Source organism: Camelus ferus, chromosome 23 (genome assembly GCF_009834535.1).
Source record: "Camelus ferus isolate YT-003-E chromosome 23, BCGSAC_Cfer_1.0, whole genome shotgun sequence".
Taxonomy (NCBI): domain Eukaryota; kingdom Metazoa; phylum Chordata; class Mammalia; order Artiodactyla; family Camelidae; genus Camelus; species Camelus ferus.
This window is the reverse complement of record NC_045718.1, coordinates 26,363,878-26,384,247: the sequence shown is the minus strand read 5'-3', so window position 1 is coordinate 26,384,247 and position 20,370 is coordinate 26,363,878. Positions and strand designations below refer to the sequence as shown.

Genomic DNA, 20,370 nt, shown 5'->3' with positions numbered 1-20,370 from the left:
ACATTTTTACTTTAAAATTAAAGAATTCATTTTACAGTTTTGGTGCAATTAAGGTAAATCCACTATATGGTATTTGAGAAAGGTACCAAGACTGTTAAGTAGAGGAAAGAATGGTCTTTCCAACAGATGAAGCTGGGACAACTGGATTTCCACATGCAAAAGAATGAATTTGGACCCCTACCTCACACCATATGCAAAAATTAACTCAAAATGGATCAATGACCTAAATATAAGAGCTATTGCCATAAAACTCTTAGAAGAAAATATAGGGATAGACCATCATGACTTTGGATTTGACAGTGCATTCTTAGATATGACACTGAGAGCACAAGCCAACAGAAGAAAAAGTAAGTTGGACTGCATCAAAGTTAAAAGCTTGTGTATCTCAGGACACTATCAAGAGAGTGAAAAGACAACTCACAGAATGGGAGAAAAATGTTTGCAAAATCATATGTATAAGTGTTTGATATCCAGAGTATATGAAGAACTCTTACCACTCGAAAACAAATAGACAAACAACCCACTTAAAAAATGGACTAAAGACTTGATAGACATTTTTCCAAACATGATATAAAATTGGCTAATAAGCAGATGAAAGACACTCAGTATCATTTGTCATTAAGAAATGCAAGTCAGAACCACAATGAAATAGCACTTCATATCTACTGGGATGGCACTGATTTTTTTTTTTTAAAGGAAAATAAGTGTTGGTGAGAATGTAGAGAAACTGAAATTCTTGTTCTTTGCTGGTGGGAATGTAAAATGGTGTAGTCACTGTGGAAAACAATTCAGTGGTTTCTCAAAAGCTAAACAGAATTACCTTATGACCCAGCAATTCCACTAGTAGGCTATGCCCAAAGTAGTTGAAAGCTCGGACTCAGATACTTGTATGTCAGTGTCATTGCCGTGCTGTTCACAGTAGCCAAAAGGTGACAATAACCCTAGTGTCCAACAACAGATGAAGGGATAAACAAAATGCAGTGTGTACATATAATGGGTTATTATTCAGCTATCAAAACGAATGAAGTTCTCATACATGCTGCAATATAGATGAACCTTGAAAACATTATGCTAAATAAAATAAGCCAGACACAAATGAAGATATTGTATGATTACACTTATTTGAAATATCTAAAATAGACAAATTCATAGAGACACAAAGCAGATGAGTGGTTACTGGTGACTAGGGGTTAGGAGGGAAGGAGGGTTGGGACTTACTGCTTTACAGTTTCTGTTTGGTTCTGTTTAGGGTGATGAAAACATTTTGGAAATGGATATTGCTGATGGTTGCACAGCATTGTGAATTTAGTTGCACAACATTGTAAATTTTAATGCCACTGAATAGTACACTTAAAAATGGTTAAAATGACAGATATTATGTAGTATATATTTTACCACAGTGAAAGAAAGAAAGAATTCTGAAATATCTTTGAATTGATTCAGGTATCATAATTGAAACAATGCCTTTATAACATTTAAAGCAAAATCAGTCTTTTTTTTTTTTTTAAACAAATGTTAAAGGACCTTTTCTAGTCATCAAACCATAAGAAAAGAGAACAAAAAGAAGAAAAAGAAAAGACCTACAAAAGATTGTTTTGGCTTTTCGGGGTCTTTTGTGGTTTCTTACAAGGTTTGGGATTGTTTGTTTTAGTTTTGTGAGGAATGTCATGGGTATTTTGACGGGGCTTGCTTTGGATTTGTGGATTGCTTTGGATGGTGTGGCCATTTTGGTTCGTTCTTCCAATCCAGGAGCACGAGGAATCTTTCTGTTTTTTTGTGTCTCATTTCAGTTTTTGGAGTATAGGTAAACCTCCTTGATTAAGTTTATTTCTGGGTGTTTTGTTGTTTTTGATGTAATAGAAATGTTTATGCTGGTTATAAAATTCTGGCTTTTGAAGTGAAAAAAATTTCCAGAAGCATGTAGTTCATCTTTGAACTACTTTTATCTGCAGATAACTCAGTAAGCTCTGGAGAGAGAGAGTGTAATCAGTTTGCTGTTTTAATTCCTTTTTCTGATTTTCCTTTTCTCTCTTAGAGCTCTCCTCTGAGGTTTAGATCCCATGTTTTAAGTGAGGATAATTTTATTCAAGAATGTATCACACTGTATCCATTTTCTCTTAATCTTTGACCTCCTTAAACCATGTATGTTACAGTTTTTAATATTGAAAGATGAAAATTCTATAGGGTAATTTTTCTTATATATAAAACATTATAATTCAGATGATTTCCATGTAAGAATTTTGAATTATGAAAAAATTATTATTTGATACATTCAATAATGTTAGCTGATTTCAATTCTCTTAAAAGTAGAACATGTGGCTTTGCTAGAAAAGAATCTTAAAATTTTGGCCGCTTTCCTTTTGGGGAAGTAATGACAAGTCTATTGTTGAATAGTAATAGTTTAAATTTCACTTAATCCACTTTTTCTTAGCTATTTCCCTATGTTTGTCTACTATTAATATGAAGTATGTGGCCAAAAATCTTTGGTTTTATTATTCTAGAATTTTCTTGTATTAACTGAAAATTTTTCTTTCAGTCCCGTAGTGTGGATAAGCAACATGCTGTAATCAACTACGATGCCTCCACTGATGAACATTTGGTGAAAGATTTAGGCAGCCTCAATGGGGTAAGTTAAGAGTTTGCTTTTTGCCTTTTTTGAATTTTTTTTAATATTGTAAGAAAACAAATCAGATTACATTTCCTGTTTGTGTTATATTTCTTTTTCTTTAGTTTGCATTTACTTTTATTTTTTTCATTTGTTTATTTTATTGTTATTATTTTTAATGGAGATACTAGGGTTGAACCCAGGACCTCATCCATGCTAAGCATTTGCTTTACCACTGAACTACACCCATCCCCTGCATTCACTTTTAAATGTTTGGTAGGTATAATAGCACTTTGAGGACCATACAATAGAATATGAACTTAGCTCACGTTCCCAAGAAATGATATATGCCATAAGTACTTACAGGAATTCAGATAGTGGTTGGTTGTTATTATCTTATGGTTTAAAAAAAAACAAACCTTTTTTAAGGAGATAAGGTGAAAGCTTGCCCTCACTGAATGGCTTGAATTTACATGCGAGAAAACAGTCAAAAGTCATGACAGTAAGAATACAAAAAAGCACTTTTGGGAGACAGAGAAGTGTGTGTTAACTTAAGAAAATAAAAATGCAAATGTTGTTTTGTGCCAGATGATTGGAGGAAATTCTGTACTTGAGTAAAAAAAGAGTGAAACACATCCATTTACCTTAACAAATGTGATATGTGGTCTTAACACTAGTGTTAATCATTGCTTCTTTGGATTCCTATATTGAAGATATTTTTGTGTTACTGTAATGAATTTTTTCCTGATTCTCATTTGATCTTTCTACACTGACAGACTATAAGAAGCTGCAGAATAAAAGAATGCTGAAGTATTGAATAATTTCTTATTTCTTCTCAATTTTCTTATGGCTTTGCTAACATAGCAAATACAATTTTGTTCATATCTGTGCTGTTGAAATTCTTAGAACAAATTTAACAGAAACTAAATGTATCTCAACTCTTTTAACTGCTATTGCTTTTCAAAATATACTTTAAACATTGTATGGAAAAACCTATGCAGAAATTTGGCAAATAAGGTGAAACTTTTTTTTCTTGTTCTGAATTGGTCTGTTACTAAAGGACTTTTTCTTTTCCCAGTTTTATTAATGTAGAATTATTATAGTTCGACTGCACATACACATTATATTGCATGTAAATAAATACGAACAGTATACTGCACTTTTTTTAGTTTTCATATATGTACTAATTATTGTTTCTAAGAACAGATTAAATCTTTAGATTTTTTAAACTTATACAATTATCAAAGGAATAAAACCAACTACAAAATAAGAATCAACAGAATGTGGTAACCCAATCATAAAGGACAGTCAAATGTGCTTACACATATTCAAGAAATCAAAATAATAATTAGTTCATTTGTGTCCTTATTATTAATGTTATTATTTTTTTAGATTTTTTCATATAAATGATGTCATATGGCATTTTTTTTTCTCTTTCCGGCCTACTTCACTTTGAATGACAGTCTTCAGGTCCATCCATATTGCTGCAAATGGCATTTTATTCTTTTTTATGGCTGAGTAGTGTTCCACTGTATATATGTACTACATCTTCTTTATCCAGTTATCTGTTGATGGACATTTGGGTTGTTTCCATGTCTTGGCTATTGTAAATAGTGCTGCTGTGAACATTGGGGTGCATGTGTCTTTTTGAATTTTATTTTTCTCGCGATATATGCCCAGGAGTGGGATCGCTGGATCACATCATAAGTCTACTTCCAGTTTTTAAAGGAACCTCCATACTGTCCTCCACAGTGGCTGCACCAATCTACATTCTCACTGGCAGTGTAGGAGGGTTCCCTAAAGGACTTTTATGCTTACTCATTGAGATACTTTTTTTGTAGGCGTTTTTCTGATAGTTTTATTCACATCTTTTTGTTTCTTACAGCACAAAGAATTAAGTCTTAATTTCTTGGGTTTGAACTGAAATACCTCACATTGGCATCACCCACTTTGCCAGATTCATGCTCCGTCACGTTTTCCCTTGCCAAACCCCCAAAACAGTAGTTTTCCTACTATCCTGTCTCCTTCTCCAAATAATTTGTTACATTTTCTGCAGCCTAGTAGTCCTTCCATCTGCCTTGTTGTTTATAAGAGTTGTACTTATTTTTAAAAGTAAATCCAACTTCCACATAGTCCTAAAGGGAGCAAAGAAAAGGTATTTAAGAGTGTCAACTTGCTCATGTTGTTAACATGTTGAATGGATTAAAGTAGAAAGAACTAGGCAGATGAGGTGGAAACTGTTTTAACAAGAGGCATGGAAGTAAGCAATTTTGATTCGCAGGTCCTACTTAACAGTTACTGTCTTCCTTGTTTAGACCTATGAACTTCTGTTTTAATCTCTATTTTCAGTACTTTTATCAGCCTTGTATTAAATCTGCTTGTGTATATCTGTCACTGTGCTTAGATTATGTGCCTCTGAACACTTCAAGTGCCCTTTGCTTCTGTAAATGCACTGCAGTGCCAAGCACAAGGCTCTCCACAGTGTGTGAACCCAACAAAGCTTTTTGAATGGAATTGAATTAATTTTCTGTATGAAGGACTTTATAAAGTTTTTAATCCACTCCTATATGTGGAATATTTTAATAATGTTATATTCTGTTTTTAAGCCTAGAAGTTTTCATCTTGACCACAGTGCTGTTCTTAGGCTTCTCTGGATTGTATCTTGAAAAATAATAAGTGAAAATTATATCACAGTGTTTTAGTTTTTTAAAAGATTGTGATCAAATATAAAAATTACTGATGTTGGTTATTTAAAAATACAGTGAAATATTAATTTCTAACTTTCTCTAGGCTGACCTTTCTCATAATTTGATTGTACTCAATAATTGTCTGAAATCCAGTAACTCACAGAGAGCAACATCTGCATTTTGAATTTGAAATCTAGACCTAGATTTGAATCTATCTGTAATTTACTAACATTATAACCTTGGATAAATTACTTAATCTCTGAAATTCAGTTTCCTCTTATATATTCATATTAGTTGCCAAAGTCATACAAAAATGTAATGAGTTGAAGTTTATGAATGTGAAGACTCAATGAAGAATTTAGTTACCTGGCTTCAGCTTTAAAATAGTGAAGCAGTAACTCCTGCTTTGTAGTATTGTTATGAGGATTAAATGTAATTGTACATGTGAGTATGTGCTTATTTCAGAACTTCAGAACATTACACAAATGATAAATGTACTATTACCCAAATGGACAGCCTAGGAAATATGCCAGAATGGACTTTGGTAGCTAAAGTCTGTGAACTACCAGCTATCATGCATTTTATTCATAAGAGAACTTGTTGACTATTATTTACAGCCTATATATTCTTAATATTCATATAATTCTAAAAGTTGAGCATCAGGTTAAAAGTAGTAATTTCAGATAGGGACACAATGTAGTGGCTATGTTTGGTGAAGCCATTATGGAAAACAGTATGGAGATTCTACAGAAAAGTACAAATAGACTTACCCAGCAGTCCCACTCCTGGGCATATATCTGGAGGGAACTCTAATTCAAAAAGATATACACACCCCAGTGTTCATAGCAGCACTAAATACAGTAGCCAAGACATGAAAACAATGTAAATGTCCATCAACAGATGACTGGATCAAGAAGCTGTGGTATATTTCTACAATGGAATACTACTCAGCTGTAAAAAAAAAAAAAAGAATAAAATAATGCCATTTGTAACAACATGGATGGACCTGGAAATCATCATTCTAAGTGAAGTAAGCCAGAAAGAGAAAGAAAAATACCATATGATATCACTCATATGTGGAATCTTAAAAAAAAAAAAAAAAAAAAAAGAGGAAGAAGAAGACAGAAATGAACTCATCTACAAAACAGAAACAGACTCACGGGCATAGTAAACAAACTTATGGTTAGTGGGGGGACAGGAGGTGGGAAGGGATAAATTGGGAGTTCAAGATTTGCAAATACTAACTGCTATATATAAAATAGATAAACAAATTTCTTCTGTATAGCACAGGGAACTGTATTCAGTATCTTGTAGTAACCTATAATGAAAAAGAATATGAAAACGAATATATGTATAAATGTGTATGATTGACACAGTATCCTATATGCCAGAAATTGACACACTGTAATCTGACTATATCTCAATTTAAAAAAAAAAATGTAGTGGTTATGATTCCAGCTTGAATTCTTACTAGTAATGTAATCCCAGACAAGTTAGTTAATTTTTCAGTTCCTCAGTTTTTTTTTAATAGAAACAGTAAAATGGTACTCCTCTCAGGTTGTTGTAAAGCTGTAAGTTAATAATTTCAAATGCCTATAACTGTACATAATAAGGACCCAGTAAGTGTTAGTTACTATTGTTAATTATCATAAGAAAAGTAGTTAAAACAAGCTTAGCATCCTATAGCCTACATACTTTTCAATGAATGTATATCTATTCATTGAATATATATTTATTGAATATATATATATATTGAATTGAATTTTTTTAGATAACACTCACTACCTGAACTGTACCCACCTGTGACCACTTCCACTTTTACTCCCTTTCATCCTACCCTAAAATATACTCCCAAGTTAACCTAGATCTGCACTTGATGTTATTATTACCAGAAATGAGGCTGTTCTGCTTGGGGAAGCTGGAACTGGTTCTACAGCTGATGTTACAATGTGCTGTTTCCCCGCAAGCCCCTTGAAGCTTCTCTCTCTCTGAGAGCCCTTGTTTGCCTTCAGTTCTTCCTGCCTCCTCCATCCACTGGGGCACCTACACCTCTGAGAGCCACCATGGCCTCTGCCATACCACTCCCACCCCATTCCACCTCAGCACCGTGGTCCAGCCCCTGCCATGTCCCTTTCACACCAGCGTTCCTGTAACATCAGACCAGTGTGGCATAGGGTGGGGAAGGTATAAAAGGGCTGGTTAGGAGAAGAGGAGACTTTTGTCACTGGCAGCATGACTGAGGTGGCTGTGCTGCTGGATACTCCATTCAAATTTCCTAGAGCATTAATGTTAACGAATTAATATGGTGGTTATATGATTTTATACTGTCATTATAATTTACTGTCACTGTAATTTATTTGTATATAAATTAAATATGTATTTGGTTCAGTTTGCTTCTCCTGAGGTTAGTGGTTTAGATGGAGGAGTTTGGGGAGCTGGCTTGGCTTGGTTTGGGTACCCAAGCTTTCTTGATATGGAGAAAACATGGGATTTACAGTTCAGAGACCTGAATTTGAATCCCAGTAATTCTGCTTCTGAACTCTGAGATCTTGCTTGTGACTTCACTCTGTCCCTCATTTTCCTCATCTGCCTTGCCTGCCAGGTAGAGGTGTGATCAAATGATGTTGACACAAGAGACAAAACCTATTTTTCTTTCCATATGTAATTTATTAAAATGCTTCATAATTGATTTATTAAAATGATTTTTTTCCTCTTGCTCCTTAAAATTTTCTCTCCTTCTTTTGTAATTTTAGACTATCAGAAGACTTTTTGCCCCCAGATGTTTTCGCTTACATTTTTGTGAGCTGAAACTTTGTGTCTTATATTTCTTAAGCCTTTTTTAGACTTTAGGGTTTATTTCTGTCATAAATTCCAGCATATTACAATTATATATTTCTTAATCTCTGAATGTACTTAGTACATATGTTAAAAACAATAGGTGTTTAATATTTAAAAGAGTTGAGCAGTAAGCTTTAAGTGGATCTCATATGTGTCAGCTTAGTTCTTTTGAGTAAGTATGATTTTGGGGGTTGAGACAGTTTTAAATAAAATTGGTTTAGAACTATGGCATCTTTCATACTTGTGTACCTAATTGTCTTCTGCATACTAAATATCACTTAATTCATCTTTTCTTTTATTCTTTTCTTTTCCATCCTTTTCCTCAGATTTTGTTTTGTAATTAATAGAGAATATTTTGGTAAACTCAAGATACAAGTTTTGAAACGCTAAAACATTCATTTTGGAAAGGAACCTGAAATTAGAGTTTATAAATGCCTGAAGCCTTTGAATTTTATTTGTATTAACATTTCAGCCTTTTCTGTGAAGCATGTTGGAAGTTTGTTTTTTAGGATTACTCATAAATCATACTAATGTGTGGTCTTGAGTTTTAGCAGTATTCCACTCTCTCCTTGTATCTAGAATAAGACGCAACTTCTAATTTTGTTTTGTTTTGTTTTTGGTAGATTTTGATATTCTGTGACATATTACAAAGTGTCAGCTATACATACGTATTTGTGAATTTAAACATGATAGCACAATCCCCTTATGTATGTTACTGTATGACATTCAGGACCCTTCTAAATTTCCTCATTATGGAGGGAGACTTCCCAAGTAAGGTATCATGGCCATCTCAAATCCAATAAAATAAAAGATGGGAAAAACAAAATTCAAAAGGAACACGTAAAGTAATTTTTAAAATTTCACCTTATCAAAATAAAAAACTTACTGGGTATTTATATGATGTCTGCATTCCAGGCAATTAAGTATAACATTATTCAATGCTTTATGAATCTAGCGAATTCTAGGTCTTTAACTTCCAGTATGCCAGGAAAAATAGTCATCAGTACATACCATCTATGTCCAATGGATACTTTTAAGTCTTTCTACAAATAGTTGACACAAGTAAGAATTAAAGGATAATGAGAAAGCAACCTGAAATTTTAATTAAAAATTAGACATGACAAACTCAAATTTTTATTCCATGTTTTCCTGATTTGGAAAGATACATAATAAAATGGGTATTGTTCTTTGAATGCCACTAACTGTTCATCAGTTGTCATGCATTCTCCAGGATATATATTCATTTTATACATGTTGATTCCAGTTTTCAAGTGCATCTCTAGCTGGTTCTCGCTTACCATTATTTCTAGTTTTTCTTGCTCTTGCATTGTCAAGATGCATTATTTTTAAGACTTTTGAAAGCTTAAAATTTTTAAAAGAGGAAAGTTGTCTTCTTTCTTCCTTAATTGTAAAATGTACAGCAGTTACAAGATCGATTCAATAGTTTTATTTCTACATTATTTCTTTCCTCCTAGTTACCTTTGTATAGATACCTGCCTTGATGTTAAATGAAAAATTCTGAATTCTCATTTGTGCTCTTTGATAGCTTTAAAAAGGTGGGGAGGGGAGAAGATAGTGTCTCCATATGTCTTTTATATCTTTTTGGAAAGATGGTGCAATTTTGGGTGGTAATGTAGTAAGAAATCTGAAGGTTGATGCAATAGTGATGATTTATTTCCCGATTACATCATCCTTCTAGCTCTGTGCTGTTTGCTGCACCAACCTCTAGCCACATGTGGCTTTTGAGCACTTAAAATGTGACTGGTCTTAAAAAAAAAAGTACAAAAAAAAAAAGAATGCAAAATGTCTTGTTAATTTTTCTGTTGGTTATTTGTTGAAATAGTACTGTTTTGGTTTTATGGGTTAAATTAAAAGTCTATTATTAAAATTAACTTCACCTCTTTCATTTCCCTTTTGTGCCTGCTAGAAAATTTAATAGTATATGTATAGCTTCCATTTATGGCTTGCAATATGCTTCTGTTGGATAAAGATGTTCTAGGTAATTCTATTCTTCTGTTACTATTTTGGTCATTTTCAGCATAGTTAAAAAATAATTGATAAGATGAAATAATTATGGGATGATGATGATGAAACAGAATGCTTCAAGATACAGGAAAAATGATGTATCTTATATGTATCATAGATTCATATAGAGGTCCTAAAATGTATAATGTACTTGAAATTCATAAAATAGTCCAAAGGACTCATATGACAATTTTAAAATAGAATGGGTTTAATTTAATTTTTTAAGTAAATTTTCTTTTTGTTCTTTGGAGAACTTCTAAGAATAAAAATAATGAAATCTCAATCTTCACAATTACAGTTGTCCAAAAAAGCAAAAATTGAATCCAGTAAAACCTTGATGATATATTGAGAGCTAAATATTTTACCCTTTATAATTTCTAGCTTTGGATAAGAGCTTTCCTTTGGCATCATTTTTAGGTACCTAAATTTGTCTTGGCAGCATGGACTTAGCGGAACTGCAGCCTGGTTCTTTGTATGTTACTAGTAACAGTAATAAAGGGCTTAGTATGAAATCATTTATTAGCCTATAGGATGCAAAGCACATTTATCATAATACACAAATTAGTGTTAGTCACCATATGATGTATACTTTAAAGTATCATCAGATTTGAGTATTTGCTTGTCTGAAATACAATAGTACTTTTGTATATAACTTAACAACTTTTTTTCTCTTGTAGACTTTTGTGAATGATGTAAGGATTCCAGAACAGACTTACATCACCTTGAAACTTGAAGATAAGCTGAGATTTGGATATGATATCCTTACATGATTTTGTACATTTATTAAATTTATTCAAAAATCTTTACTCTGGTGTAAATTAACATTTCTTGGGTCATAATATAGGCATGCTAGGAGTCTCTGCCCTTCCATACTTAAAATACATGTTTAAAAATAATATATATATATTTTTTTGGTTAGTAAGCCTGTTCCTAAAAATAATCCTGGAAAAGTTGATGGATTCTTTTGTTCTCCTCTCTCTAGTTTGTAGTTTAGATAGATGTCTCCCTGTGGTGCTATTAGATATGCAGTTTGGGTGTCAAAGAATGTAACTGAGGAGAGGACAAGAGAGTGTTTAATAGTAGCCCAGTCCAGGGTTTTTTTTTTTTTTTTTTTTTTTTTTTGGTTAAATGATAATGGCACATATCTACCTCCCAGAGGAATCTAAAAAATTTAACCCTACCTTTCCTTCTGTCCTCACTTTTACTCCATTTTATGCATTCCATCACTGTTGCCTATTTAAATTTTTCAGTATCCTGTGTCTTCTGAGACCCACACACCTTGATTAAGTATATTATGCATTTAGTGTGTATTTAAAATTCTTCTGCTTAAAAATAGGATTCTAAGAACTGAATAAAGACATGATGATATTCTATTAGTAAAGAATCACTAGTGAAGAAAAGGGACATGACAGAAGAATAAAAACAATTCTATTCATACAAGGCAAAAAGCTTTATAGAAAAAGCTTGTTTATATTTAAAATATAGGTATTACACATACTGGATTTTTTTTAGGGTTTTTTTTTCATTTAATATATTTAACTGGACTTTGATATTAAGGAATGTATCAAATGTATTGTCAGTCTAGCAGAGGAAGTGTAGTCTCAGCTAAGTAGAGTTGATACTTAGATAAGGTAAATGTACTAACACTTTAAAATGGTTGTTAGAGCATGACTAGTTTTTATTTTAGATTTAACTTAAAATTTATGAAAAAAAATCATTTTGTAGCACCTCATATAACCCTTATACTTACAGAGCCAAAGCAGCATGTGAAAAATGAAACCATTAAACATTAATGCTTTTGAGTTGTGTATTTTAAATCCTTTTTAAAGCATGTTATCACATAAAATTATTGAGAATTAGCACTAAAACCTTGATCCATGGGTCATTGTCCACCAGCATAAGTTTCTTCAAAAAATAAATAGAAGTATATTTTGAATTTAAGTAGCTCCTTAATCCATTTGATATCAACTGTTTCAAAACATGAGAAAACAGTAGAGAATTTCAATGAAACTCTGTAAAATTTACTTTGAATTTTAAATCAAGAAGAAACTATTGAGAAACAACTTATCATGCTTTTGCAGATTGTATAATGATTTCTTAACAGTGAACTAATGTTTCCTTGTACATGAGCTCACCATGTGTCTGTCGAAAACTGGTGGGACGAACAGTTTTGTTCCAAGGGGATTTTTTCAGAGTTGTAAGCCAGTGTTGAGCCAGGACTACTGTCGAAATCTTCAGTTTAGGCTCACTTGATTTTATTATTTAAAAATAGCATTTCATATTGCTTATGATTTTTGAGCACTGTATAAATGAACATTGGGCTGTTACAGTGGCAGAAATTTTATTATATAGGATGAAATTTTAAAAACAAATTTTCTCTATTCACTTGTTCTGATACCAGACTGAAGTAATTATTGTGCTTTATTCATATTAAAATTAAGCTTCATAATTAGCTAGTCTATAGGTTGTTACACCTTAGAGTTGAAAACTACTCTATTTAATTAAACTGCCAAAATAATAGAAAGAACATTTTACCATTTCTGACTAAGTCAGAAAATTTCTGACTAAGAAGCAGAATTTATCTGCCAAAAGTATTTTTTCTAACTAGAGAAATTAAGTGATTTGGAAAAGCAAGTCCTGAAATATCCAAATTTTAAAAAATGACTGCAAACTTAGGAGGTATAATAAAGTGCTGCAGTAATCAAGATAAACTTCAAAAAGAGCTAATACTTCTCCCGGTGGCCAGAAATGTAGCAGATATGGAAGCCTAAGTTCACTCATTTTACAGTTACTTATTAAATGTCTCCTGTGTGCCAGGCGTAGACTCACAGTACTGAGGATACCTCGGTCTCTGTGGCCTTACGTTTTAGTGGGGTTGGAGGGAGCTGGCAGCATACATAAAAAGAATAGTAGAGGGTGATAAGTTCTTTGGAGAAAAAGTGTGAATGGGATACAGAGGGCTAGTGGTGGGGACTGAGAAGGTAACAATTGTTGAAAGGCTATTCACAAAGTCCTCACTGAGAGGCCAGCTTTGGAGCAAAGTTGTGGAGAAGATGAAAGAGCTGGCCGTGTGGATAAATCTGGAGAAACTGCTCTTCAGGCAGATAGATGAGTTAAGTGCAAAAGAGTGAAACCAGGAGCATGTATGACATGCTTGAGGAAGAGCATTAAAAGTCAGTGTGACTGGAGCCAGTGAACCGTAGGAGGCGTTGGGGGGCAGAATGTATCAGCCACTTAGAGGCCACTAGAAGAATTTTGGCTTCTATTTTAGGTAAAATGGGGAGCCATTAGAGGGTTTGTTCAGAGGAGTGACATGATAATGACTTACATGTTTAAAACGGTCCTCTGGTTACTGTTGTTTAAAGACTAAGGTGGAAGTGAGCAGGGGTGAAAAGCGGGAAGCCAGTTAAGAGGCTGTCAGTGGTTCCAGGTGAGCAGTAACGGAGGTGTGGGCCAGGGGGACAGAGGCAGAGGGGATGAGAAGTGGTAGGGCTCCATGCATATTTTGAAGGTGGGGCCAGTAATATTCCTGATCAGATTGGATGTAGAGTAAGTGAGAACAGTCAAGGATGAATCCAAGACTTTGCAGTGGATTAAACAGAAAATGGAGTCACCATTAACCGACAGCAAATTCTGTGGGGAGAGCAAATTTAGTGGAGAAAATGGAAAGATTCGTCTCAAAAAACCAAGCTTTTGGTTTAATTGAATCTTTCTGTTATGGTTTTCTATTTGATTTCTGCTGTCTTTATTAATTTTTTCTAGGTGAAGAAACTGCGATTATTCATTTGAGACATTTCTTTTCTGATATAGGCATTTGTTGCTATGCATTTTCCCCTAAGTACAGGCGTACTTCAGAGAGATTGTGGGTTCGGTTCAGACCACTGCAACATTGCAAAAAACAAGTCACATGAATTTTTTGGTTTCCCGGTGCATATATTAGAGTTACGTTCAAACAATATTATAGTCTGTTAAATGTGCAATAGCATTGTCTTGAAAAATGTGTATACCTTAATTGAAAACTACTTTATTGGTAAAAAATGTTGACCATCATCTGAGCCTTCAATGAATTGTAATCTTTTTGCTGGTGAAGGGTGTTGCCTCCATGTTGACGGCTGCTGATTGATCAGGATGGTGGTTGCTGAAGGTTGGGTTGGTTGTGGCAATTTCTTAAAATAAGACAACAGTGAAGCTTGTCACATCAATTGATTCTTCCTTTCATGAACAGTATTTCTGTAGCATTCAATGCTATTTCACAGCATTTTACCCACAGTAGAACTTCTTTCAAAATTGGAGTCCATCCTCATACTTTGCGGTTGCTTTATCAGCTGAGTTTATGCATTCCAAACTCATGTTAATGTTGATATTTTGACTTCCTCCAATAATCATGAATTTTCTTAATGGCATCTAGAAGGGTGAGTCTTTTCCAGAAGTTCTCCAGTATATTTTTCCCCAGATCTATCATAGGAATCACTATTTATGGTAGCTGTAGCCTTATGAAATGTATTTCTTCAATAAAAAGACATTAAAGTTGAAGTGACTTCTTGATCCATGGGATGTAGGATGGATTCTGTGAGCAGGCATGAGAACATTAATCTTGTACATCTCCATCAGAGCTCTTGGGTAACCAGGTGCTTTGTCAGTGAGCAGTAATAGCTTGAAAGAAATCTTTTGATGAGCAGTAGGTCTCATCAGTGGGCTTAAAATATTCAGTAAACCATGTTGTAAGCAGATATGCTGTCATCCAGGCTTTATTGTTCCTTTTATAGAGCACAGGCAGAGTAGACTTAGCATAATTCTTAAGGGCCTTAGGATTTTCAGAATGTAAGTGAACACTGGCTTCAACTTAAAGTCACCAGCTGCATTAACCCCCAACAAGAGAGTCAGCCTGCCCTTTGAAGCTTTGAAGCCGAGGCATTGACTTCTCCTCTCTGGCTATGAAAGTCGTAGTTGGTACCCTCTTCCAACATAGGGTGTTTTCACCTACATTGAAAATCTATTGTTTAGTGTCACTACTTTCGTTAATGGTCTGAGCTAGAGCTTCTGGAGAACTTGCTGTAGCTTCTACATCAGCACTTGCTGCTTCACTTCGCACTTTGGTGTTGTTGAGACGGACTCTTTCCCTAAGCCTTGGGAAACCTCTGCTCGTTAACAGACTTTTCTTCCTCAGCTTCCTCACCTCTCTCAATCTTCATTGAAGAGAGTTAGGGCCTGGCTCTGGATTAGGTCTTGGCCTAAGGGAATGTTGTGGCTGGTTTGACCTTCTGTCTAGACCACTCGAACTTAATCTGTATCAGCAGTAAGGCTATTTTGCTCTCTTATCATCTGTGTGTTCACTGGAGTAACACTTTTCATTTCCCTCAAGAGCTTTTCCTTTGCATTCACAGCTTGGCTAACTGTTTGGCGGAAGAGTCCTAGCTCTGAGCCTGTCTTGGCTTTTGACATGCCTTCCTCACTAAGCTTAGTCGTTTCTAGCTTTTGGTTTAAAGAGAAAGACATGTGACTTTTCCTTTCACTTGAATATTTATAGGCTGTCGTAGGGTTTTTAATTGGCCGAATTTCAGTATTGTCGTGTCTTAGGGAATATGGAGGCCTGAGGAGAGGGAGCAGAGAGATGGGGAACTGCCAGCTGGAGCAGTCAGAACATGCACGTCTGTCCGTGAAGTTCACCGTCTCATATGAGTGAGGTTCATGGCGCCCCAAAACAATTACAATACTGACATCAAAGATAACTGGTCACAGATCACTGTAACAAATACTAAAATAATGAAAATGCTTAAAATGGTATGAATTACCAAAATGTGATAGAAACACAAAATGAGCAAATGCTGTTGGAAAAATGGCTCTGATAGACTTGCTGGGCGCAGGGTTACTTTTGTAACTTACTGACATCGTAAGTAATTGTATTTTAGATTGTTATTTTTCTGAACTAGCAAATTAAAAACAGTTACCCGGGAAGATAGTGGCTTTGGAAATAAAAGCTGAGATCAGGGCAGTCTCAAAATCTCATAGCCATGCCTGAGTTCTCAGGCAAATTCATGTCATAAACAAGAGCATTCTTGAGTTCTTTGGACTCACAGAGTTTTTTAATAAGGTAAAGTGTCTGAACCTGAGTTATGCCCTCTTGTAAGTTTTCCCTACTCTTATACAAGTCTGAATCTCAAGAGGATACCCCCAGACTGGCCTTGGGGAATAGCCTTCAAGCACTCCCCGGAGAAACTTGAAGCATCAGAAAACACTCATAGCAGGCTAAAATCATTTGTTTCCCGTTGGTAAAATAGAAATGGCTTTTCAGTATTTTTAAGCTGCTGTGTTTTCTGTTGAACATGTAGGAATACTGTGAATCTTCTCCAGCTACTAATGAGTTTCTTGGGGGTAAAACAAAGTTATTATATTTTAATTTTTTATTAAATATAGTTATTAAATCTATATATATGCCACGGTCTCGTATGTACCAAGGTTTCATATATACGAAGGTATATATTTCATATATACCAGAAAATGTGTATGAGCATGTGTACATAACAAAAAAGGTCAATTTGAATTTATTTTCACAGTTACAGGAAGCAGTGTAAAGTGTAAAGCTCTGGACTGGTATTCAGTTAACTAGATTGTTACCTTGGGTTCTGCCCCTCTAGTCCTCAAGTTCCTCACCTGTAGAACAGGAAGGCAGGTTAATGGAATTTAATACAGTATTCCCCAAGGTACTTTACAATTCTAAAAAATTTCTGAGGTTTTATTATTTTAATGAGTTAGAAATACGGGTTAAATACTCCTTAACAAGTTTATTGCTTGTTACATATGTGAAGTCTAATTTCCCCCCAAGTGGTTCTAGTAATTACAGCTTTCTACCCTTGAAGTCATAGGTACTCTAAATTGGTAAAGAGGACGAGAATTTAGTATGTGGTTATAAAAGTCCTTTCATTATGGGGTTAAGTAAGGGTGGAAAATGTGACCCCTACTGTTTAGTGAAAGATCTTTTTAATAAACAGAGGCATTGTTCTTTTGGGCATAATAATGAAAGCATTCATTATATCTAGCACTTGGTTCTAATCTGTATAGAATTAGTTGTTTGATAATGTAATATGACCCTGATCACAGTTCATGGGGGGAAGGGGGATGTGGTCCCTGTAAAGACCCTAATTACAGCATTTCTTTTGCACTTTCAAGATGAACTTTATTTTATCAATGCTCGTGAAGTCTGAGTCATCAAATTCCTTCAGGGTTTACTGTTGAGTAATCACTGATCACATACTTCTTTTTACATTTGAAGTCCGTGATTACCTAAGTTTAGAATTACTTGCTAGATTTTAAGATTTTATCTAGGATTTAAAAATGAAAATTTTTATATTTGTGAGCATATTTTAACGTTTAACTCAAGGGGAAAAATATAGTAATTCTGCTATAATTACCTGTTGAAAATAGGTCAGTTTCTCTGTTACCTTTGATCATTTTAAACTTGATGATCAGAATTTTGAAATTATATTCTTCCTTAGCCCCGTTTACATACAAATCTTTTCACTGTAGTACGAGGAGAAATGAGGGTCCCTGAAGAAGCTCTCAAGGTAAAGAGTCTTTACTTATTTCTTTTGTAAACCTACCATTTTCTAGGGTTGATTTCACTCATGGGTGTTTCACTTCCATTTTAAAATGTTTTATAGCATGAGAAGTTTACCATTCAGCTTCAATTATCCCAAAAATCTTCAGAATCAGAATTATCAAAATCTGCATGTGCCAAAAGCATAGATTCAAAGGTAGCAGATACTGCAACAGAAGTGCAGCACAAAGCTGCAGAAGCACTAAAATCAGAGGAAAAAGCCATGGGTAAGTTAACCTCTTTGAAAATACCATGTTTATGCTTGATTATGAAGAAATTGCATGCTTTGATCTAAAAAACTTAGCCACGTCCTTATAAAAACAGTAATGATAATAATGACAGTTTCAGAGTGGGTTTTAATGCAGCAGTGCTTTATTAGCAAGTATTATAAAACACATACTTTTGTGGCAGTTGTATGTAGGTATGTTTAATATGTTTAAATATTTGAGGAAAATAAATACAGTTTGCCTTACAGTATTTTTATTATTTCATGTTTGTCTGCTTTTTCTTCTGGGTTATAATGACTGAAATGAATGAAAATGAAATTTCTAATTATGGCTACCTGATCATAATTATTATCACGTTTATTATGTTCCAGGAAATGTAAAAAAATGTTTTACATGAATAATCTCATTCATACAAAGCAATTTTTAAAACTGCTAGACATTACCAAATTGCTCAAATATAAGTTTATTAGTCAAGTTAAAAACTAGTTTAAATTTGGTTACTGTGCAGTGTCCTTAGGCTATCAAAAATTTTTTAAATGGTCACTTACACCAAAATTTACTTTAGCTTTGTCATTCATTTTTAGACTTAATGTGCCATTTCTATATACCAAAGAATTGATTACACTTTAACAAAAAGCTGTTGGGCTAGGGCAGTTTACATTACTTAGTTACTTGCCAGTGCAGAATTTCATTTATTTTATCATGTCCAATTTTGAATGAGGTCCTAACACAGATACTAAGTTATTCAACTTTTCAGTACTTTTCAGCTATCTAGATTATTAAGTTGACCCTTAAACAACACAGGCTTGAACCATGCAGGTCCACTTAAATGAGAATTTTTTTCAGTAGTAAACACTATAATACTCCACGATCCATGGTTAGTTGAATCTGTGAATGCGGAACTGCAGACATGGAGGAACTGTGGTTATAGAAGGCTGGCCATAAGTTATCCTTGGACTTTCAACTGCAGGGAGGGTTGAGGCCCCTCACCCTGCATTGTTCAGGGGTCAGATGTACTGTTTTTCATTTGACAAATCAACCAGGCAATTCCAGCATTCTGCAGAAGCGTATTTTTTTTTCTGTTTCATATGCTTTAGACAGATTTTTTTTCCCACCTCTTTCCAGATACTTCTGCTATGCCCCGTGGCACTCCATTATATGGGCAGCCATCATGGTGGGGGGATGATGAGGTGGATGAGCAAAGAGCTTTCAAGTCAAATGGCAAACCTGAAGAAAAAAATCATGAAACTGGAACATCAGGTAAAATACATCTCAGACTATGACATTAACTGGGTATTTTATTTATTTTTTACTTAATTGAAGTAGAGCCAGCTTACAATGTTGTGTCCGTTTCTGGTGTAGGGCATAGTGATTGGGTAGTGCATATGTATATATATATGTATGTATGAATATATAAATATATATATATTCCTTTTCAGATTCTTTTTCATTATAACCCATTATAAGATATTGAATATAGTTCCCTGTGCTATACAGAAGGACCTTGTTGTTTATCTATTTTATATATAGCAGTTAGTATCTACAGACATAGAAAACAAACTTATGGTTACAGGAGGAAAGGAAGTAAGGAGGGATAAATTGGGTGTTTGGGATTTGTAGATGCTAAGTGGATATTTTAGGAAGAACTTATTATCAAAGTAAAAATCTGCCTACCCTTAAAAGAGATAGCTACTGTTCTTTAATATGATAAAAAATAGTTGAATGTTTTAATGACATTATTTTAATTTAAATTTATTTATTATGAATGATTCTCTCATAAAATATTAATTCTAATATCTTTGTAAATATCTTTTACTTAAAATATTCTAAATAGTAGAGCTCAGTGATACAGCACATGCTTAGCACGCACAGGGTCCTGGGTTCAAGTGCCCAGTACCTCCATTAAAAAAAATTAATTTAAACATTTTCCCGCCTTATTTATGAGAGTGTTAAAACTTGGTATATACATTAATAATATAATTGGGCATTTTATGTATTTTAAAATAATTGTTAAAATGTTTCAATTAGACCAAAACAGTAGATACAAACTATTTTTGTGTGTTTTCATTAGATTCACAAGCACGTAATTATATTTTTAAATGAATAATTTTTATTATGTTCAGAAATGTGGTATGAAATTGAAACTTCTTTAAAATCTTTGTGTGCCCAATTTATTGGGATATTGTAGCAACAAGATCAGCTGTTCAGAAGCCAGAATGAAGAAATAGTTATGGGTCACATTCTCAGATTAATAGTCAAGGAACTGTTTTGTTGTTGGAGGAGTTTAGTAATGAAGTAAATGAAAAGCCAGAAAAATCAAGATTTCCAGGAAATAAAGAGAGGTGTTGATTGTCTGTCACATGAAGACTTGACAAGGATATCAACACCGAAGAA

General features: G+C 34.0%; 1 protein-coding gene across 9 annotated transcripts in view; it reads left to right on the top strand.

Annotated features, from left to right (window-relative positions):
• Window positions 1–20,370, top strand: part of CEP170 (centrosomal protein 170) — a 100,259-nt gene that overhangs the window by 21,054 nt on the left and 58,835 nt on the right. For all 9 annotated transcript variants that reach the window (XM_014559990.2, XM_032466521.1, XM_032466520.1 and 6 more), the window contains exons 3-7: window positions 2,537–2,626; window positions 10,833–10,911; window positions 17,659–17,717; window positions 17,814–17,976; window positions 19,102–19,236. In XM_014559990.2, the coding sequence (XP_014415476.1) occupies window positions 2,537–2,626; window positions 10,833–10,911; window positions 17,659–17,717; window positions 17,814–17,976; window positions 19,102–19,236 (526 nt within the window). The remainder of the gene's footprint in view (window positions 1–2,536; window positions 2,627–10,832; window positions 10,912–17,658; window positions 17,718–17,813; window positions 17,977–19,101; window positions 19,237–20,370) is intronic.